General features: G+C 39.6%; 2 protein-coding genes across 32 annotated transcripts in view; both read right to left on the minus strand.

Moving 5' to 3' along the window:
• The window catches only part of LOC141742890 (actin, alpha skeletal muscle B-like), a 44,261-nt gene extending 31,585 nt beyond the window's left edge, over window positions 1-12,676 (minus strand). For 10 of the 25 annotated variants that reach the window (XR_012586911.1, XR_012586914.1, XR_012586919.1 and 7 more), the window contains exons 1-6: window positions 12,487-12,549; window positions 12,260-12,336; window positions 9,904-10,050; window positions 8,179-8,307; window positions 3,479-3,589; window positions 852-936 (exon numbers count right to left, since the gene is read on the minus strand). Coding sequence is in view for 6 of the 25 variants with exons in the window: in XM_074586409.1 (XP_074442510.1) it covers window positions 852-936; window positions 3,479-3,589; window positions 8,179-8,307; window positions 9,904-10,032 (454 nt within the window). In the remaining 19 variants the exon portion in view is untranslated. Of the gene's footprint in view, window positions 1-851; window positions 937-3,478; window positions 3,590-8,178; window positions 8,308-9,903; window positions 10,051-10,483; window positions 10,698-12,100; window positions 12,355-12,486 lie in introns of those variants that run through there. The other 15 variants (XR_012586925.1, XR_012586923.1, XR_012586921.1 and 12 more) reach the window with 11 other exon arrangements.
• Window positions 12,677-13,799: 1,123 nt separating this feature from the next.
• The window catches only part of LOC141742888 (uncharacterized), a 46,254-nt gene continuing 36,953 nt past the window's right edge, over window positions 13,800-23,100 (minus strand). For all 7 annotated transcript variants that reach the window (XM_074586396.1, XM_074586398.1, XM_074586397.1 and 4 more), the window contains exons 22-29: window positions 22,701-22,852; window positions 20,978-21,137; window positions 19,035-19,187; window positions 17,894-18,061; window positions 16,902-16,999; window positions 16,408-16,542; window positions 15,390-15,504; window positions 13,800-14,589 (exon numbers count right to left, since the gene is read on the minus strand). In XM_074586396.1, the coding sequence (XP_074442497.1) occupies window positions 14,431-14,589; window positions 15,390-15,504; window positions 16,408-16,542; window positions 16,902-16,999; window positions 17,894-18,061; window positions 19,035-19,187; window positions 20,978-21,137; window positions 22,701-22,852 (1,140 nt within the window). In that variant the 3' untranslated portion in view covers window positions 13,800-14,430. The remainder of the gene's footprint in view (window positions 14,590-15,389; window positions 15,505-16,407; window positions 16,543-16,901; window positions 17,000-17,893; window positions 18,062-19,034; window positions 19,188-20,977; window positions 21,138-22,700; window positions 22,853-23,100) is intronic.

Genomic DNA, 23,100 nt, shown 5'->3' on the forward strand with positions numbered 1-23,100 from the left:
CTCGAGCACTTTACAGACATGAAATAATGTACAAACTGTAACTGAAAACCTATCTATAAAATTAAAAATTTGAATCTGCCATTAAAATAAGCCACCCATATTAGAGAAAATATAACAATGGTTTATCTGTGCAAAGCCATGTTACTTATGTTCTTGGATAAGAAATGAAGTACATGTTTTCCACTCAAAACGAATAAAGCATTTCTGATACCAAACATGCATACAAATAATTGAATTTTAAACATAAACCAAGTATTTCTGACAATTGTAATTCCTGTAAGCTGGTGATCTTTCTATACAAAATTTTATTGCGGCATCAGGCTACAAAGACAGATGGTATTTTAATTTTTTTCAAAATATACGAAGACTCAAGGGTGGCTAAGAAGTAATTTATCGTCTCGACGCCTGATCAGACTCTAAATGGCAATAAGGAGAGACCTGCATGCTAATTCTAAGGATCGCTTAACAGCGGACATCTTTAGGTGACTGAAATTCAACATTTAAATGAAATATTTTCATTTAGCTACTGAATGGTTGGGGTTTTTTTCCCCATGCTGTTCAATTAAGGGCAGTATCAAACTGCATCACCTTTCATCTGTTCATATAGTCGAGACATAGTCATTTGAGCTTTTGAAGCAGAAAGTCATAAATCTATACCCATACATGCCATGAAGCTGAAACCAACCAAGAAGCACTTGCGCAGCATGGTGGGAAGTATTCAGTCTCCATATGGCTGCCGGTTCTTCTTAATACACAGCTGGTGCATCATCTTCAACATATACGTGTGTATATATGCACACACAGCCACGCGGGAAGGACGGGTGGAAAATAGGACTTCCAGAAAGACTCACCAGTTGTTCTTCCAGACGCATACAGAGACAGCACCGCCTGAATTGCTACATACATGGCTGGCACGTTGAACGTCTCAAACATAATCTGGAATGAAGAATTTGAAAACCTTTAGGATCTACACTTACGAGTATCTGAAGAGACAGCAAATTTTAATTTTTTTTTTAATGAATACTGCCAGTTACTACTCCTGAATCCCCCTCCTGAACTGTCGTTCTTCTGCGAACACCACACTATGTTTCCTTTAGGATTTCATGAAAAAATCATGGAAGTAAGTGAGTATCTTTCCATTAACCTCAGTCTAGGTCAGATTCTTACTGATAATATAATTGAAGATGACACCTTGGGATAACTTTTTTACCCTGCGAGCAGGACTGCAAGAATGCAGCAATCAAAAATATTCTTTTTTTACATATATGCACACAGGCACACCTATAAAAGATTTACAGAAGACACAGCTGGAAGAGGCCACGAGCAATAATCTGCCTATTCCCATCTCAAGGAAGAATCAGCCATTTCTGACACAGGTTCTGTCTCAGAAATTCCTCTAATGGAGCGTATGCAGATTCCTCCGGCAAACAAATCTAGTGATACACTATACTTACAACTATCAGGGGTTTCTTGGTGTCTAGCTAAAACCTCACGTGGTCTAGTTTAAATGCATTGCGCCTCAACCTGCCCCCAGCAAACACAACAGTATCTTTTCTCTTTATGGCGACTTTAGCCATATCCTCTTGTCTCATCCCTCACCTCCTCTACTCTAACAAGCTTCGGTTCTTTCCATCTCCTGTGTCAGACACACTGCAATTTTATCTGAGCAGATGGAATAACATTTGTTTCCAGCTGGACTTCCACCGGAGCTCTGCTAAGGAACACCATTAAGGGCACACAGTGAACTAACACACCCTGGACAACGCAATGTGCTTTATCCTTCTTAAACCAATGCCACCTACGCCAGGCAGTGCTACCCCATCGCCAGTGGTGCTGCTGGGACCATCAAAGAATCATTCAGGCTGGAAAAGACAGTTAAGACTGAGTCCAACCATAAACTTAACACTGCCACGTCCACCACTAAAACATGTCCCTAAGGGCCACGTCTACCCGTCTTTTAAATACCTCCAGGACTGGTGACTCAACCATCACCATTGTACCCGTCAGAGACATCAGGGAGTTAAACTTAAACGTAAGCTTTGAATTTCATAAGCTAATACCTTTGCCAATGAAGTCTACTTTTAATGAAAAGTATGCTTTCAATTAAAAAATACACAAATTACCGATATTTCATAGTTAATTAATGTAATGAATTTAATGCAATCAGTAATAAACAATCTTGGAAACAGGATTTACCATTACAGTATAATCACAGAGAAACAGTCCTAGACATGTCTACTGTATGAAGCACACCTCCTGGTTGTTACAAACTAGGCTTTTCTTACGGTCTCTTGTTGTTTATTAGCTCCCAGTTGTATTATCTCCCAGTAATGCGTGCTGCCAAGCTCACTACTTAATTAGTTTATTTACACAGTTGCTAAATTGATGCATAATCTTCCCATTAAATATATGCCAAAAGTGGGCACAAAGGGAAGCACAGAGCCACATCTAATTTTCCCAGGTGACTTTAGACCTATATCTGTATTTAAATCACACTTCTGGTTAGATCACCGGCTACATTTATAACATGGGCTTTTGGCCAGAAGGCTGCTCTAAAATACTCAAACCTCAGAGGCTGACTTTTGGTTCTGACCCGAGTTTGCTACATCAGACTGGGTATGTCATGGGCAAAAACGTTTAGCAAAATATCATTTAAGTTTGCTTCAGTCAACTCATTTTCCTAAGACAGCACACAAAGACTCCAGCTTTTGAACACTTTTCCCCCTGGTCCCTGAAGAGGTGCTCCAGTTGCGAGTTCCACAAAGTCATCTACATGATGGCCTTCAAACATCTTTATTCAAATCTTCCAAAACCCCACAATTCTGATATGATAACTAGCATTTTGTATGATGCAAAAGCGTTGATACAGTGCCAGTCCTCAGGGTAGAAAGCAGAAGTTAGTACAGCACGAGCTGAGGAGCCGGGCTACTACAGGTTGAGCACTCTTGGTGGCCAGAGGTAGGTACATAAAAGGCGTCATTGATCCAAAACTCAACACAGAAGGGTGATTCAGCTGGTACATGACCAGTGTTACAGCACTTGCAAACCTCAGATTTAAATACATCAATGACTCATAACTCCATCCAAAATAGTTATATGAATCCTGCGTTTGACATCATCTACCCACCAAAACTCAGCTTCAGAAGGCACCTTAGCCTCCAGTTTCCCCACTTCCAGAACTGAGCGCACATGTGATCTTGTGAACAAAGAAAATTACTTCCAGCTTTTCAGAGGCTGGTTTCAAATAGCTCACTGCCACACACAAGTATGAAACATTTTAGGGCCATCCAGAGAGCTGGTACTGCATGAGCAGCAGAAACTCTCGCTGTCTCACCACGGCTTAGCCAGCACGCTAACCCACACGAGCCCTAAGGGATTATTCTCCCAGATTAAGAAGAAAATTGAATAGCCAGGACTATTTATATTTTTAGCTCCTTCAGTGCAGCAATGATCCGCAGCACAGCATTCAGACAATTACCTGAGTCATTTTTTCACGGTTGGCTTTGGGATTCAGGGGCGCCTCGGTCAGCAGGACGGGGTGTTCCTCCGGCGCAACCCGGAGTTCATTATAGAAAGAATGATGCCAAATCTAAAAATGAAAATTACTTTAGAATTACGAAAATTGTTTCTTCTGTCCACAGAACCACACAGAAAGCTTTTCAAATACAGTCGGAGCGATTTTTTTTTTTTTTTTTTTTACAGACATATTAAAATAGACAGAAAGCAAGCAAGAGCAAATCTGCCAAATTCAACTCTATTTAGAACTGAAACCATTGGGTTTCTACTGTATGTAACAACAGAATATTACCTGCGCCAGGCAGGTATCCTTCCCCCTGGATTCCCTAAGCAGAGCGGAGACCACCCTTTCTAAGCAGGGGCACCGGTGAGTTGCCGCCCCCAGTGCTCCGACACAGAAGCTCAGCCAAGCACCGAGTTGTTGGACCTGGAAAGCCTTCTCCACCTCAAGCTGCTTGGAGACTGCTCCAGTTGCAAGTCATTGCCGAGATGCTCTTTAGGAATCTAATTATTTCCACAGAAGCGAAAGGCCTTTTATGCCAGAGATATTTCACCCGGTAAATCCTGACTCAAACTCTTCACTTATTCTAGAATACCTAACTTTCTTAGTCGCAAGTCCATAAAGTACTGTCATATTTTTTCATGTTGGAAGGTGCTACCTATATCAAAAGATGTTCACTTTCATTGCCTGAGGACTATGGCTGTGAGGAACCAAAGGGATTTTTTTCTTGATTCCAGCTCAAAGACAGACTGTTCAGTAACATGATGAAATATTTCACCTTGTTCAATTCTTTCCTACTCTTATTTCTTCTTTTTTTTTTCCTCCTATTTTTAATCATATTCCAGCTTTGCCTGACCCAACGAGTTTACTTTGAGCACAAACCATCACGACAGTTTTATGGGTAGGTTTATTTGATTAACGTCCTAGAAACAAATACTATTATGCTTCAAAATAAAGTTAAGTGGGAAAAGGATCTTATCTAAATCTGAAGAACCTACAAAGTCAATAGCTGTCCAGAGTTGGAATTATTAAGAAAATTATCAGCCCTAAAAGAAATTTCAATTCCAACTCAGTTCCCTAAAAAAAAAAAATTATCAGATGTTTCCAGAACTGGGGCTTGGGATGCCGGGCCATCTTCCATTTGAAGGTTTAGAACAGAAATACAGGGAGAAGGTGAATAAAAGAGAAAGTAATCATGTAAAAGTTAAAAATATAAATCAGATACAAGACGACTGCCATTTCAGACAGGAAAGAACTAAGGGAAGAGAAAGACACCTCCATGCTTCCACCATTAACAAAGTACTGGCCCTTCCAGCAGTGAGGAACAAACCTGGACTCATAAAGCAGGACCCTGCCTAAATCCCTGGCAGTTGCAGGTTTTTCCTCAAAACCAGGCATGATTAGGCACTGCACAGCCCATTAGATTCGCCCTAATGGTAACCATAATGTTAATGGATAATTATATTCTGGAAGAAACAGAATATAGTTGAGTGTTGGATTTTATAGGTCACGAGAATTAAATGTAAGCAGCAAGCGCAACAGCAAAGAGGAATGACTGAGGAAGAATTATTCCAACACTTATATTAAACATTTACATAGTCACCAGAGCCAGAAAATGCTCCGTCCCAACCCTTTCCCTCCCATACGTTGTCAGCTCAGTTGCTACGAACAAACTGACAGTGATGTACAATGCCCTGTATTATTACCCAGCGGAAAACAGAGCAGTCCCAATTTGAATATTGTGAACTGAAGCACAGGAGGAGAAGAATGCTTCATTTCATCGCCTACATGCTCTCCTCCCGCTTCACACGGATATCTGTGTGTCCTGCAGCATCCTCGCTCCCGCTTTCTCCTGCGCACACGCACACTCAGCCGAATCTTTTGGCGACCCCCCCGGCTTTTTGTAACGTGTGGATGGTTGGGCACTGGGCTACTCTGCCTTTGTCCCACTTTTGGCACAGTTACCCAGTAATTCTCTTGTTTCTTCTACATTGTGACGCTTTTAGTAGTGTTATTTCCAAGCACTGGAAAGAAATCTGTGGTCCGGACCAAAATCATGCAACTGGTTTCAAAAATCTTGGGGAGGAAAATAAATAAATAAATAAATTTATATACTTACATATAAAAATATGCGCACACACACATATGTATGTATATACACACACATATATATATTTTTTATATATATATATACACGCACACACACATATATACACAAACACACACATTCCCTTAGCACCAAAACTTTAGGGATTGAATTTCAGGACTTCTTTCAGCCCGAAGAGTACATGCACACGTCTGTGTGCGTTCCAGAGCTTTAGGGGAAGTTGAGATATGCATGTAATCATTAGATTGAATCAGGGAAGCCCATACATTAAAAAAAAAAAAAATGCTTTTTTTCCTTATTTGCAATAATCGCAAAAGTTAGCAACGCTGTTTCTTGTCTCTTCCCTACCGCTGCCTTTCTCTCATGCTGCTTTTTTTCCTATTTGTTGCTCATTTCCTTGCAAGCAGCCTCCACTTTCTGTCCCGCTCTGCTCCTGGTTCTCAGCAAGAAGTCTAAGCACAACTCAGTGCTGGGGCATCTTCGCCGGCTACTGGATGTTGCACACTATCTGTCAGAAGAAGGTACATTTGGGCCAGGGACGCACTTTCGCAAGTAATTCCTTCATCCATTGAAGTGACAAAGAGAAGAAGAGTTCAAACCACAAGAACCCATGTAGTATCTGACCATTATTTGAATTACTGCACTGCCTGAAGCCTCCACTACGTTATACCCTAAAATACGATCAATCTAGCCATAAAGTTACACTACCGTAAAGCACATCCCACCTTTTTTACCTTCCCTAATTCCTTCTCCTAACTAAATTCTAGGAAGTCTGCTCCAGTATCCAGCGTTACCCAGGAAAAAAAACATACCGGTATGTCTTATACTCAGGACAATTTCCAGATGGCCAGTCACGGAGGGAAGAACATAAAATAGTGACCTCCAATTTTATTTTATTTTACCTAGACGGAAATAAAATTTCTTGCTGAATGCCAACAGCAGGAAAATTATCTGGAAGACCAACATACCGGGATGTATGAGGTAGACTTTCTACTCTGCAGAGATGAGCAAGGTGTCCTCCCAGGAAGCAGTGAAATAATGAAATGCAAATACTATGCTTCCATCTAGAGGAGTAGGTGGGCAATTTATTTCCAAATGTGAACTGGGGAACTCCTGTATCCACTTCGGTGTCTTCATCTTTAGCAGGGAGTGTAGCAATTGGACAAGGGGTAACAGTTTTAAACAGAAAGAGGGGAGATCTAGATGAGATACTAGGAAGAAATTCTTTGCTGTGAGGGTGGTGAGCCCCTGGCCCAGGTTGCCCAGAGAAGCTGTGGCTGCCCCATCCCTGGAGGGGTTCAAGGCCAGGTTGGATGGGGCTTGGAACAACCTGGGCTGGTGGGAGGTGTCCCTGCCCAGGGCAGGGGGTGGCACTGGGGGGGCTTCAAGGTCCCTTCCAACCCAAACCAGTCTATGATTCTATTCTGTGATCTGGAACAGTCTGCACTTACCACTTTGGGTTCACAAATCTGACACAATAACTGACTTTATGTATATATACGTTATAATTTTATACACCTCATCTCAGCAAGTAGGACTACAGACCACCACCAGCCCTGTGTCTTCCTTTCCGTGGTATTTTCCACAACAAAACATTACTAGAAGCATTTGCTTGCAGAGTTTCCACACCATTCCACCTGGAGACAACAAGGGACTGAACTGCACTCCTGTCCCTAAAGAAGGCATACAATATTCCCACATCCAGACTCAGATGTTCCCTGAACAGACCAGGACACATGGGATATTTGAGGGAATTAGCAGAGTGAGAGTGCCTTTAGGACTCCTCCTGCCTCTCCAGCATGTGCCATGAGCAGACCTTATTGCCTGCACCGGCTCTGGGACATCCTTCAGCAGGCATGTCACAGAGAGGCCATCGTGCTGGCCACACACCAAGGAAGTTGTGCTTGATAGGGAATAAAGACGCCTTCTGACCATCCAGGCGCTAAAAGCTAACTGGAATTGGCAACAGAAAAACATCCCTCAGGGAAAAAAAGATATCCCACCCTCAAAGAATTAGTAGAGGGATAGGAAGCCCCAATCTGTCTTTTCCTCTTTAATTGACAGTGAGAATGTCATGTGCAATATGAGATGTGGGCATCAACCATCATCTTTTTCTTCTTGTAGGCAAGTACTGAGGAGGGAAAAAAAAAATCACCCCTCCACCTCACTGTTTTTGTTCCCAACTTCAGTAATGTATCTTTAATATTTCTCTGATTCACCTGTGATGCTGCAACCTGTATTTTTTTTCCTGTAGCTACTTTCTATCATTGTCAAATGTTCTGCTTTAGTATCAAGACTGAAAAGAGTATGTACAAATCATAAAATACTTCTGTAACAGACTGCCAAATTTGATGAGTAATAAGCATTTACTTTTTAAAATAGTAACCCTAGAACTGCCAAGACCTGATCAACCCCTGCATGAGCATCCTGTACTTTACCCGTACTGCAATTACAAAGTCTTCAAGGATTTTCCCTTTGGTTTGCAAGAAGGTTAACGGCAAATTGTACGTCTTGAATAAGATGACGCCTCAACAGGATTGCATTAAACACCCACCTTTTCCATGTCATCCCAGTTAGTGATGATTCCATGCTCAATGGGATATTTCAGCGTCAGGATCCCTCTTTTACTTTGTGCTTCGTCCCCTACATAGCTGTCTTTCTGACCCATTCCAACCATAACACCCTGCAAAGCATATTATTCTAATATTAGTGCAATATATCACACGTTAGAGCTAGAATATTTTTAATTTAAAACTTCATGTGAAATACTGTACCTGCTACTACCATTCCAGAACACACCCCCAAGACGTGCAAGGAACTAAAATGTGAATTTATCGGTAACCACCTACTCTGTACTAACACCCGCTATGATCCCACCAGAAGAGGAAGGCGGCTCCAAAACGGAAGGACGGTTTCTCACACCTGCTGCAACTAACGTCCATGCAGGAGCCCAGCCAAGGCAGGCGTCAGCAAATTCACGGTTCTCCACAAGGGATGGGTCCTTTGTCATTGCACAAAGCAATAAAGGGAAGGAATTACAAGTGAAAAAGGTATAATCTCTTCTTGGCTCCCTAGATTTACTTCATATATTGGGTTGCACTTTGTGTCTAGGCAGTTCCACTGTTGCCTTTAAACAGTGACGTTATTCCCCCTTGCTGCAAGTGAATTGGTTTTTCAAAATATACTTTCTGGGGAAAAAAAAAAAGCGCACTGATTTATATAAAACAGATATTTTATAAAAGAAAACTCACTTATCAAATTAAGGTTTTACTAAGTTTATCATTTATGCATTAGGAAGCCTATCATGATTGCCCCAAATAATGTAACATACAAGTACAATATTATTCATCAACTGGCATAAAAATATTTAATTTTTCTCATGGATACACCCGAATTCCATGGATCCAGTAATATGGCTGCTGAGCTGCTTAACTGTGCAAAATTACATGCCAGCTCTAATCACTAATAAAAGCCAACGAACAACTTGAGATGTTAAAGAATGGACATATTTTCAACCACTGACATTCAACTTCAACAGTTCGTGGAGGTGTTCAAATTGCATTCCTTAAAATGCTTAGTATTTTATGCCTGTCAAACCAGGCATGTTTAGCTGAGCAAAAGAACACACAGAACTTCAGGGAAGGGGTTTTACTGCCCAGAAAATTAAAATCTGACTCAGATACGAATCAAATGAATAAAAATCTTTATCTTCTATTTATAAAGGAACTGTTAAAGAACGACTTAAGCAGAAAGACCTTTTCCAAAGTCAAGAAAAGCCAGACTTGTCCTTTCCAGACTTAAGTTTGAGTTGATAAAGTGATGTGCTAGAGACCTTTTTGGAAGTTTATTGGGCCATATTGTTGCTTAATGTAACTAGAAAAGGAACTTACCACTATTAGTCATTTGGTTTCTCTTGTTAGCCATGTTCTGCCTTTCGTTTTTCTTTGTATTGATACAGCAAGTATTAACTAATCCAACAAGTTGGGGGGGTGGAGGGTAGGAGAAGGGTGTCCATAAGACACCTTCGTATATTTAACACGCTCGCATTCTTCTACAGTCAACGTTTTATGGCTGAAACATCTTTTCCAAAGGATTGAGAAGTTTACCTTAAAGCCATGCAGCTTAATCCCCCAGTTAACAAGCCAAATTCCTACAAAGGCCGATGGGAGTTTTGCCTGAATAAATCTGACGCTTTATCATTGTCATATCTAAAGTCTCAAAAAAAACCCAAAACCAAGCACCCAAACCAGACAGAACTCCCATTTTGGTACCAACCAACCTGATGTCGAGGACGTCCAACGATGGATGGAAATACAGCTCTTGGGGCATCATCTCCTGCAAACCCAGCTTTGCAAAGCCCAGAACCATTGTCACACACAAGGGCAGTGGTTTCATCGTCATCGCACATTATGCCTCACAATTTTGGCTGCAAAACAGTAATTCGGAGGGTTGGGGAGGAGCAGATGGAAGGGTATAGGACAGAAGCAACTCTCCATCATTTAGAGAGCAAACTGCTGTAAAAAGAATAATTTTGGCAAAGAATAAACCTAAACAGCAAAGTCTACGCAAAAGCCCCAGTCTTGCAAAGCATCTTAAGCATCCGCATAAATTTCAGCTTGAATAGGTTTTACAGAAGCAAATTAATCAGGACATTCAGGCTTTGTTTCCAAAAGGGACATCTCCACTGCCATAGCCTCAAGGAGTCCTGTGATATTCTAGTTAATTGGCCTCGTGACCATATCTGCTACAGGATACACATTCGGCTCTACTTGGACTTAAGCACGCATAACCCCATCTCTTCCCAGGATGAATTATCTTCTAGAAATTTCCTTTGTTAAAAATGAATTGGTCATACGTACCTACCAGTTATAAGGGCAGATGGTAAATAAGAATCACCGAACATTCATTACTTCAAAGACCACGATTGCTCCCTAGCGGCATGTTTAAATTTGCCTTTTTCATAGAGGGTCATCAACAATCTTAATCAACCAACTAAAAATACCCCACCCCCCAAAAAAAAGTCTCAGGAAAGCGTTTGCTGTGTGTTTTTAAAGGACAGCTCCTCTGTAACGTGAAGTGCTCCCTAGAGGACTGATTCCATATTTGTAAGTGGTAAATACCTTATCGAAGTGGTTATTCCAGGAAAAAGGACAAGAGGCAGCTGGCACACCCGCCCAGGAACAACTCAACTTCAGCGGTTGGCCAACACATCAGACGAAGCCCTGAACTCATTGAAATTCATGGCAAAACTCCCACCAAGGGGGGGGCCCTAAATTTCACCAAGACTTCTGTTTCAGATTCCTTGGTTATTTTTAGGACTGTGCGATCGCCTCTTTAGGCAGTCAAGGACAGGGAAGGATTTTATTTTTCCTACTCTGGCAACCTCACTCGGTAAGGAAGGCTACTTCAGTTTTAATATAGGAATGTTTAACCATTAGTTCTAGTAGCTGGTATTTTTGAACATTCATTCATGTCACCATGAATTGTTATCTTCTTCTAAAACCCTCGGGAAAAGGCTTTTAGAATGCAATAAACCAACCACTTACCAGCAGCATCCAACACTACAGAACTGCACCCAGACTCTGACCCCATCAACGTAAAACGGAAGGAAAACTCAGTTCTTAAATACATCAGAAATGACATCGGATGAGATACCAGAATTTAAGAGTAGAGAATTTTAAAGTAGGGAAATGCTACAAAGCTCAGAGATCAGCATCGCTCCTTGGATCTAAGGAAGGCTGTATAGCACCAAGATGTTTAATCCTCCGCGGTAAGAAATAACACTCCCATTCATTCGCAGACACAGCATTTCCTATATAGCTTGACATGTAAAACTAAGGTCAGCGCAGCCATACTCGGAGACACAAAATTCATAGAGAAACTCCAGCTGATCTTTACAAGTTACACTTTGGAGCGCTGGCAGCAATCGCTTACGCTTTTACTCACTATTGATTAGATTCCAGAGAAGCCACTGACACTCCCTAATAAAATCAATCGCTGAATTTGTTAATTTCCCATTTAAAAAAAAAAAAATAAAAAAAATCTTGCTTTCCTTATCATTGCTTAATTACAAGGTGAACGAACTGATAAAGAGCACTACTTAAAAGTTTTCATTGATTGAATCACGTTACAGCTTTACAGCTGCTGAATTCATAGGTTTAAAATAATCATTTTCACAAAGCAGCTATTTGGAAACCTTTTTACCAGATGAAGTTTCTAAATAAATTTCCTAAATTTGCTGGATTTTAATTTTTATTTCAGTTTTTCTTTATCTAATTCCCAGTGCAAAATTAAAGACAATTAACACTTCCTATTTGGTTTCTGCATAAGTCCTGATATCCAGACAGCAAACACTACTGAAGTGTTCTTCCAGGTTTCAGGCAGATTAAGAAGGTTTTCATCGCACCCTATTGATCCTTCCAGCAACGAGGAATGTCTGCAGTTTCCCTGCATCCATGCAGTCAAACCTGAATTACCTTATACCAGTAGACCCCCTGGAATTCCTCCAAAGCCTGAGGCAAGCTGCATCCAAGTCCAGCAAGTGTGTAAATCCCCAAAAGATCTCAGACCAAGTGAAGCGAAGCATTAAAATAATGAACTGTGACATGAAAAAAACCTCTCATGGCAATACTTACCCAGGAAACGGTGATGATTTGTAAAAGCCTCGCTGTAAATGACATGGTCGCATCTTCCATTACATTTATATCAGCTTCTGGAATGGAGTTCACAAAATATCTACATGTGTCAAGCCATTTTTGGAAACCTTTTTTCCCAGTTTGTGCTTATCACAGTGACAGCACAAAGGCCTGGATAAATTAGGGCAGAACTTCTAACCTCTCTGGATCCTTTCCCACTCACTAACCTGCTACGCCTCGTGACAGAGGGTTGTTTCCTCCCCTGAAGACAAAAATCCCTCACGCTAGATGAGTAAGACTGGAAGGATTTGTGTAGGTCCACTGTTGTCATTGCATTCTGCTTCATTATAACATAATTAGCTAAGAATAGCTCATTATCATTCTGTTAACAGCCATCTTCAAGCTGGAAAGGGAAAAGTCTTACCATGTACATACAGTACTCAAGTTTCAACTGTACTTGTTTGTTTGCTTGGCGCAAAGACTGAAAATAGCCGACTTATCTCAGGAGTGGGGTGACACGATGGCTGAAAACAGGGACTGAATCAGCCATCAGCCATTCAAAGGAGACGAACCATGACCATTTCACAAAAACAGACACCAATTATATAGGAATATATTGGGTTTCTACAGAAATCCAGGCCTTTACTAGACTAAGAAACATTAAAGAACCATCGAAAGAAGGAAGTTTACAGGATTTACCGACGGTTGTAACTACGGCTAGTTGTATTTCCCATTCCACGTGAAAAAGACAAGCAATGCAGAACATCAGATATAATCTGGTAAACGTTAACTCTGCAAACGGAAATGCCAACCAATCCCTCTTTCTAACCCGTCACACGACTCCGCAGCAAACCTCACATACAAGAATCCTTGGACCTTAAGCAGATAATTTACTTCACTAGCATCTCTTCAAAGTCAACCCTGTGTCTGCCCATCAGTAAAACTGATGGAATCCTTCCATTTCCATGTGGCTTTATGTCTACTCCTTTAGACTGGACTTGCTTTGATTGTATCTCCATTTTATACAGCGGTGAGCCGAAACGCAGACAGAACAAACACCAACAAACAACAACAGAGGCTTTAAAAACAACGTTCCAGTGGCCACAGTCTTCACAAATCAGCTACTTTTTGAATCAGAGAAATAGCTGTGCTGTTTCAGAGAACGCTGTAACAAAACATGGATGTATTCCTATGCAACGCAAAACACCCTATTACGTGTCTACAGGAATGGAATGCAAATCCTCTGCTTCTTATAGCCTCTTAGTTGAAAGTGTACCCTTTATTCATTTATATCTTCAAGCCCAAGTATGCAAAATATGTAAGGCTGTGTCTTTATAAGCTTGACTTTCACGTGTCAAGCAGCTGAGTAACATTTTGCCCCAAAGATATGCAGTAACTAAACCCACCGAGACAATTCGTGCAAGTGAATTAAAAAATAACAAAAAAACAAACAAACAAAAACAACCACGAGAAAAGCTACACAAATTGCACCTTTAAACAACAGTAAAGGAATATAAGAAGTTGAAGACATTACTTCGTGTCATCTCAATTCTGAATCTTTAATCATCAGCTTACCTCGTTACCATATACATAGCTGTACACCTTGTCAGAGCCATTACAAACTGTATGGCCAAAGCACAACCTTCTTATATCTTTAATTTTCAGCCAGGAAAAAAGAAAATCAAAAAGAAAATAAAAAAATCCAGTAGTCCTTTCTTTATTGCACTCTATAAAACCTCTTGTTATAATCAAGAAGCCAATAAACAGTAATAGCTGATTATTCCTTTAAAATTTATAGTTTAACTCTTAAAATAAAATTTATATAGAAAAGATATCATTTACAACCCATTCAGTAGTAATCAGTCATTATGTACTCACAAACAATATTAAATAACTTGTATGCAGCAGTTTCTTTATAGGGCAAACAGAAGGGAATATCTTCTCCTTAGCAAATATAATATTCCACTGATAAAGAGCAATTCAAGTCAACTTTGGAGCAACTGTGATATACACAAATTTCTCTGAAGAAGCGTAAGATTCATGTAGTGTAACAAGAATATATACACCTGTGTCCAGTGCATAGCTTAACAGCAGCATGTGAAAAGTCTAGTATCTTGAATTGGCACACCGTTACCTACAGAGAAATCATTTACCCAGAAAACACAGTGTATTCAGAGAACACCGGTGAGGCAGAGTAAAACAACAAGATGTAGTGTCACTAGGTAGGTGAGGAATAAATAGCGGGATTTTGCTCTGGAGGTCAGCAGCTTAGAACAGTAAAGACTTCGCCCCCGAACCCATCTTCTGAAGGAGAGGGCTCCTCCTTTCATCTGGTCAGGAAACAAAAAACGTCAAATAAGCTTCTCAAATAAGCTCAAATAAGCTTCTCTGTAACTTAGATTTCTGAGGCACTATACACCTTTTGCCTCTGATGCAGCAACGGATGCCACAGCACAGGCTGTAAGCAGAAATGATTTAAAGGCCAAGGAAAACAGCGTCAATAAGGGGAGAGGAATGGACCCAAGACAGTTGTGTATTATGTAATTACATAACCGCGTAATTATATGCATGCATGTTTTATTTAATGGCCACATGTGCAATATAAATATGATTACTCACATTTTAATCTGGACAGATGTAATGTGTTATATGGCATGGTTTTACACAGCTGCCTGTATTTAACTCGCCATCCACAACCCAAACAGAAAGAAATTAAGGACATTTTTTCAGTAAAGCGTAATTTCAGTAGTAGTTTGCTACTCTGAATGGACGCCTTTACGGCCCACCCATCCCCATGACATCTAACCCAATAAAAGAGTATTTCACAGTCAGTGTTTCAGAGACAAGGCAGATTAGGCAGGCAGCTGCTTCGTTCTAGTGTTTACACATAAAAAGGACAACACAAAACCAGTGACTCCCAGTCACTCGGAAGGGAAATCCACACTCCAAGAATGAATTATAGTTGAAAGAAAGGGATAGCAGAGGGAAGACAGGAAAAAGAAAGGAGTAGCATGAAGGAGATAATGAACTGTGCTGTCTTCAATCCAGTCTGCAACCAGCAGCGTACAATATGCACACCGCTTTTAAGTTGCTGATAATTCAGGGGTTTTAAAAACTTTAATTCACTTACCTTTCGCACAATAACATGTTCACTGGGATTGATGATTAAGGCTTCTCTTTCCTCTTCGGTTTCCATCTGAACAGAATATTCGCTAGGTACAGACCTGTAACTGCTTACGTCAAATCTAGAGAAAAATGAAAGGGAGACAAGGGAGCACTGAATTATCTGTTCTTTTAAAGTACCGAATTCACATAAGAAACATCATTTTGTATACTTAAATTACTGGGGGAAAGTCCCCACAAAAAGCAGCAAAACTTAGTTTGCGCTGCCAGGTCTTGTTCCATCTCTGTTTGCTATCTACTCTCAAGGTGTTCCATTTATTCAGAATAACCCCCATCATCACTACCTGACTGAAAGTGATTTTCAGACGATGGTAGTGACGGACACTTTATGTAGGCAGATGGATAATGATATTTTAAATCTATACAGTAGCTGTGCTAAAGCTGCTATATGTGAGATTTTTTTTCTAACTTGGAAAAAAAGAAACACCACTCACTGAGTCCAACATCTGAAGCAAGAAATTAAATAAAGAAAAACAAATCCCAAAGCCCTTAACATTTTCTTGATGCATAGCGTTAGACCTAGCTTTTTAACACAGTTACACATGCATTTGCGTTGCTTCAGGTACCGTGGACTCACAAAGAGGTTCTATTATTCGTTTGTCCTCTTTGTTCTATTATTTGCTCAGAAACCTAACACCCATAGGAAAACCTATCACTAATCTCACTAAAAATAAAAGGCAAACAAAAAACCTGACACTCTGTTTTCCAGTTGTGTGGTACACGTGGCATTTACTGCAGGCAGAGTGCAAATGAAAACCTCAGCACGCTTCTGTCCAAGGGGAAGCAGAAGTGAAAGATGGCGTCGGCTCTCTGAACATGCAAGTTATTTCATACCCACATAAAGGTTTAATGCAGCAATCTAACGGCCACATACTTCAAAAGCATGAGAAAAATAAATATTGTTTTACAGACACTTTTCTTTCAGAAGAGGAGAACCCCACGTCTTACAGACAGGAGTATTTTACCTGTTACTTTGCTCCTCCGAGAGTCCAAGAGCCTCTTCTGCAGCTTCTCTCCTCCTCTTCTCTTCTGACAGTGTTTCTGTCAGCTGCGAGAGCGTCTGCTGCACTGACTCATACTGTTGCTCGGTCTCTGCAAGCCTGTGACAAAATGAATTCTGAAATCAGTATATTATGTACGTAAAGAATTACTTTCTTGTTCTTTTTTATGAAAGAATGTTCTTTTATTGCGATAAAGACTTAATTATAATGAGATGCTTTAGATTAGATACTGAAATAAAAAGTCACCAATAAGTATGTATCTTTACTAAAGCAAACCACAAACGCTACCAGATAATAACAATTCAAGAATATGACTATGATTCATTTAATCCACTGTAAATCCGCTTCTCTCCTTTTTCCCTCCCAAATGCCTTAGAGGGATAGAAAAGCATTACTTTCACACTTACAACACAGCTGTCAGGAAAACAATATTGCTAATACACGCTCTCACTCCTGACCTTTTTCGGAGTTCATTTAGTTCCGTATTGTCTATTTCAACAATAACCGCAGATCTTTCCTGTGGTGCTCCAGGGGGAACTTCTGCTCTAGCTTCATCCTAGAAAATATTAAAGGGGGGAAAAAAGCCAGTCACCGTTTTTCTAGTTGCTAAAAATCTTTGTTTCGATTAAAACCAGAAGCACCATAAAGCAGTGGAACAAACCACTCCTTGTGCTATTTAATCTTTTAATTTCTGGAGCTATTCTTTTCCAAACCTATCTTCTAACAGAAAGCTGATGCAGAATACAGCCGGTGTGTGCTGCGGACTGGGAGGATACGTTCACAATGCGTAACACAGCAATCTGAACAGTGTCTGAAGGGCAAGAAATGCACGTACACATCCACACAGTAACACAGCACTGACCACAGTTTCATAAGTAATGCAGCTACTCATTTATTTTTTACTTTACAGTTCTCCTCATTTGTGTTTATTTCTGCTTATGGAAGAGTAAGGGTTGTTTTATATATGTATCCATATAATATTTTAGGGCATTATATTAATTGATCGCTACTGAGTAACCAAGGCAGTACAGAAAAACTTTGGAAAAATGAAGAGATCCCAAGGGCATAAGCTTACAGACGTGTATGAGGGGTTGGCAGAGGGTACTGAAACTCAAGACACCTTGCAAAATGATTCACGACTGCTGGGAAATTATCACTAAACTCTGTTGATCCAATGATTAGCGATCATCCAATTACCTCTACCAGCTGTAGACCAATTCAAGATGATACTTCAAAACAAGAAAAGCATGTATAAACAGCTTCCTTAAATGAAAGGTCAAGTAAAAACAGCTCTACAACAATAAAGTTATCTTCAGTGCATCATGGGCTAGCAAAAGTACTAACTCAGTACAACAAAAAGTATTTACTTTATTTTCAGCAGAAAAACAGAAAAGGGCAAGCACAGAAGAAAAAAAAACCAACCTAAAAACACTTCCATGTATTTGTTTACCTGAACAGTGCCTTGGAAAGATGTTACTTGCATGGTCTGATATTCCCTCTCCAGTCTTAAATAACGATTTTGCAAATCAGTGTAACGAAGCTGGTTATCCCTAAGAGTCTGCGAAAGAGTCTTCAACTGGGCAGACAAGACAGCATTCTCTTCTGCTGACTGCGCAACCTGAAACAAAATAACGTTAAAGAAATAAAAATTAGGAATTACCTCCTCTGGGAAATTACTACAGACTTGAGACCTGATGTTGAAAACCAAGTACTAGTTTCAAAATTGCATCAACTTTTTGGCAAGCTCACAGATTTAACTAGTTGTTTTATGAGCAGTGGAAATAATGAACCCTGAGTATTGATCTCCCCTGTCTTCAACATGCCCAAACCAGAAACTCAAGAGTTTTTAACCCCAGTACTTTCCTCCCTGTGTTTGCTCTGATATCACCACCTGGCAAAAGCCGGCATACGTAAGTTGCTACTTCAGGACAACACTCATCTTCACTTGCAGGAGCTTGAGATTTCTACACCTGTTTCAATGTTTGGTTAAAACTGTTATTAGGTTTATAAAATGTTTGGGTGAAGCAGCGAAAATGGACACAGTGACAGATGCAAGGTAACATAAACCTAACTTGCTTTGAACACCAGGCCACAGAAAGACAGATAAACATTAAGGGAAGGTTTCCAAGAACATTTACAAACTTTTGCCAACAAAACCGAATACAAACACACACGTGCATGCGGGGACACACACTCTTACCACCTTAACAGCCAGAAAAGTGTTATCAAGAATGTGTAAAGAAACATTTTTGAGGTGTTTGAAGTTTCATATCAGATGGCTAAAAATCTTGTTCCAGCTAAGACAGCCATCTGTTTCTGTCTATAACAAAAAGTATTTTACTTTGAGTAGAAGTTCAGCAGTGCCCCATCAATCTCTTCAGAATGCAGATTCAAATAAACCTCTCTCAGGCAAATAAATATGACATTTAGTTTGCAATTTCTAGTCTGAGCCAACAGGGCTGTTTTGATGCATCTAAGTTCTAAAGCACTTTCAAGTATACAAGACATCGCCGATTTAGCAGTATTTCTATGTTGATACAAGCTCAGATTCTCAGGAGCTACTGAGGATCACAACTGTTGTTCTAGGTTACCTTCGAATTAACCTGCTGAAAATGCAGATCCTTCTGGTGTATCTCCTGAAGACAGCGCTGCAGGTCATTTTGAAGCTGATTCTTCTCAGCTAAGACATGTTTGATTTCCTCAGGCACATCTGCACTTCCGGCGAGGGAGGCAGTTTCTAAAACCTTAAAAAAAAGTATTAGCGTATTCAGTGTAAATGGTATAGGAGTTTTCTAAATAATATACAACTCCAAGGCTAAATATACGCACAGACTACAGAACAATTTCCTTTTCACAAGATCATTTCCTTCTCACAAGTTAATACCGCATTTGCAAGAGACTTTATATATATATATATATCTAAAAAAAAACCAAAAAACTTCTGCTTAGTGTTTTCAACCTAAACACTTCAATTACAAAAAACAATTAAAAATTAACATGAAAAGGCAACCCAATGTAATTTTTAATTTGCAAATAGTGTGAAGCACAAAAAAAAAAACAAAGGGAAAAAACAGAAAAAGGCAGATTAATATAAAAACCCTTTCAAAAATTACTTTCAAACTAATAATGTATGTATTCATGACTTGTGGAAGAGCTATTTGTAAATATGAATTTAAAGCTGAAAGTCCATTTTGGAAAAAAACCAAAACGAACACTCAACTTTATGACTCATTCACATCTTTGGCCTTCCTTGTCTCTGGCAGGTCAACATTTTTATGTTAATCGCCAATAATGGAAGGAAGTGTGCCATCCCTAATACTTTATGGAATCTATTTTCCTATACAATCATGAAATAAAGACTTCTACCACATAAAATATTCCATAACCCAACAGACATTACTGGTCAATAGCTCCTATTAGTGATTTTAATCACTAAAAACGAACAGCATACGAGACACAAACTTGACCAACTAAAATGCTGGTTTTAGTGAAATTAAAAGGAATAAGGTTCACTTCCTTTGGCACAAAAAAAGCAAATAAGAATATTATTCTAAAATAACGCTTTCCTTGAACCTTTAATGATAGGCTACAAAAGTAGACAACAACTGCCAGCCTGGGGCTCAGCTGCTGCCTTTCTAAATCTAGTGTTTTGTTCCTGCCAGAAGCCAACTCCAGCTGCTTCAGGGCAATGGTAAGAACGCTTCCATTCAGCACATCATCTCTCCCTTCTACCCCCAGTTAGGTCCCGTTCTAATCTGCAGTAGTTAGAGATTGGTTTAGGCTCTCATGAACGAACTTTATTAAGTCTTTAAAATTTTTTAGCATGAAGTATACAAATTCCGAAAAACTGCTGTTGTCAACATAAACTACAAAGTCCTTTTTTGATCTTCTTAAAAACTGTGTTCCTGAATATAGGTTGTAGCTATACTACATCTCTACTGTGGAATCATGTTTGAACCATTTTATTATGATACTTTTTTAACTTCTTATTATATTCTGGATTTAACTAACCTAAAACAGTAACTTAAAGATGACTAAAGTAACCTACTAACATGGGCAACTCAGGAACAAGGAAACGCCGTTACCTTACAACTTAGGGACGGCAAATTGTTACTCCCTTTTGACCAAGAATCAATAACCATTATTGGTTCGTGACCTTCACCTTTCACTTCACAACCATTTCATTTCTTTGTGAAGATGCTTTCCATGTTTTTAACCAGTAAAATACACCACACGAGCAAGTTCTCTCTATTTTCTCATATGTCCATATCAACCTATGAGAAACTCATGATTTTTCTTTGTTTAAAAGAAGTTGATCGATATATCAGACTGCGTTATAAAGTGGTTTTAATAATTGCAACTCGTTTGCTTGGAATAGTTGTAACTTGCTGACTTGACCCTAGGCAACACTGACATAGAGGTAATGCTCTCATCGGCCTGCTGTATAGTTCTCATTTGGGAAGCAGGCTGCAAATTTAATACAATAAACCGATGGAAGCACATCCGTGCCTCCTGCTACATTTCATTTGTTTACCTTGGCTGGGTAATTGCTGCCAGCGGAGACTGATTTCTTAACAGCCACGTCTTGCTGCAGCTTCTGTAGTTCTGCAATCTGTCGGTCTTTCTCAGCAACTGTGATTTGACATTGATTTCGCAGTGCCTGGGACTCTGAGAGGAGGAGGTTGTTTTCCATTCTGAACATAAAATATTAGACTAGACGTTAAATGATAATACGCTACATATTAGTGAATGAAAAGGATAAAGCTGTACTCACTTATTTCTGAAATAAGTAATGGTATTTTTTGAACTGTTATATGCAAATATGGAGCACTACATGAACATTCTCAACACATGTTTCAGTTTAAAGACATCTGCTAAAAAAAAAAATTAAAAAAAAATCAGAAAATAAAGCCTGGGAAGTGATAACATCGTGTTTGCTTCGTTGGCTTGGAGATGAGAGAAGTTAATTGGCTGTAAAGATACTAACATCCGTTAACACAATAAACGGTTCAGCTACGTAAAGAATAAGGTTGCGCAGCAAAACGGCTCAAGGTCACAGTTGTGTAGAGTCCTGCTCGAGGTAGGCAGTCTACCCTACTGCAAAAACACGAGTTTGAAAAGGAACAGCCCAGACTCAGAAGATTGAAAGAAACAAACACACCACATTCCCGGACACTGCTGTCATACACAGGCAGTATCACAAAGGGCATGAAAGTGACTGAAATCCTTTTGAATGCAATTTAATATATGTTTTTAAAGTTTTGGGGGGAAAAAACGAAATGGGAAAAGGCTCTTCATGCTGTTCACTGGTTAAGTCTACAAGTTAGAATGAGGTTTGAATGTTTCGTGTTAACTTGCTCACAGATAAATGTGGGGGCTGACCTTTTGATCTACACCCCCTCCTGCAAAAGCTTCTCGTGTAAGACAGGTATTATCTCACACAGACTTTAATGAGAGATCTAGAAATTGCACTTGGAACAATAAAACGCAGTAAGGCACTAAGGATACTGCCTACTGGCCTCAAGTTCAGCCAAAATTATCTTCACTGAACTGATCATATAGCATGCTTTCACACTTCAATCATCTGCATAAGTTTAAAAGCCTGAAGAAGAACAGTTTAAGATGATCAAATCTTGATCTGCCTCCACTAAGTGCCACTTAAAAACGCCTACTGCCTTCTTTGAAGCAGACCTCACGAGGCATTCACAGAATCAGGCCCAAGGCGTCACATTATTCACTTGTCACAGATGATGCAAGATGTGAACAGTGCCGAAACGGACTCCTGAATCTACAAAAACAATGCTGAAATGTGAAATGAAGTCAATTTTCAATATGAAGTCGGGCCAAAGATGCAACACCTCAGACATCCTTTAGAAAAAGATTTCAGGGAACACGTTCAGCCATATCAATCATTACTCTAAGAAGAGAATATAATACCAAGCATTGAAATAAGATTCTTAAACTGTAGTTCCGTATACCCAAGTCACCAACCGAATGTTTTCACAACCAAGAAAACATTCACTTAAGACTGTCTGAAACTTTACACAAAAAAAGAGACCATTACATAAAGATAGAAGGATAACCACGAACAAAGACAACTCTGTGGAAGTTGATTTCACACATTACAGAAATATCCTCATCCCACTTCCTGCTAAACAATCCATAATTTTGGTTGTGTGTCAGTTTTAGGTCAGGTTGTGAAGTCGCTGAAGAATTCTAAACAAGAGCCACGTGTTGGTTAATTTTAACATTTATACCTTAATCCAGCAAGCTCATTCTGGTACGACGCAATCTCTCGCTCAGTTTCTGCTTGGAAGGTTTTTGTCTGATGCAATGCCTTCTCCAAATCATCAACCTTGGTCTTCAGTTTTGATATTTCAACAGCTGCAAGGCTGGCTCCTTCTTTAGCCTATGTTTAATAAACATGGTCAGTGAACTGGAATGAAAACTACAGGACTGAAGTTTTATTCGTGCTAGAATTCTAATTACAGAACAATGTATTTCCCCCATTTGCTCCTGTTTAACAGGATAATTATCTAAACTCCCAAAAGTGTAAACGTGTCTTCTCTAGTCACACAATGTTTTCTTAGAACTCACATAATTTACAAAGTTCAACTTCAGAATCCATAATGCCTCTAAGCATTCTCGGTATAAAAA

Source organism: Larus michahellis, chromosome 4 (genome assembly GCF_964199755.1).
Source record: "Larus michahellis chromosome 4, bLarMic1.1, whole genome shotgun sequence".
Classification (NCBI taxonomy): Eukaryota; Metazoa; Chordata; class Aves; order Charadriiformes; family Laridae; genus Larus; species Larus michahellis.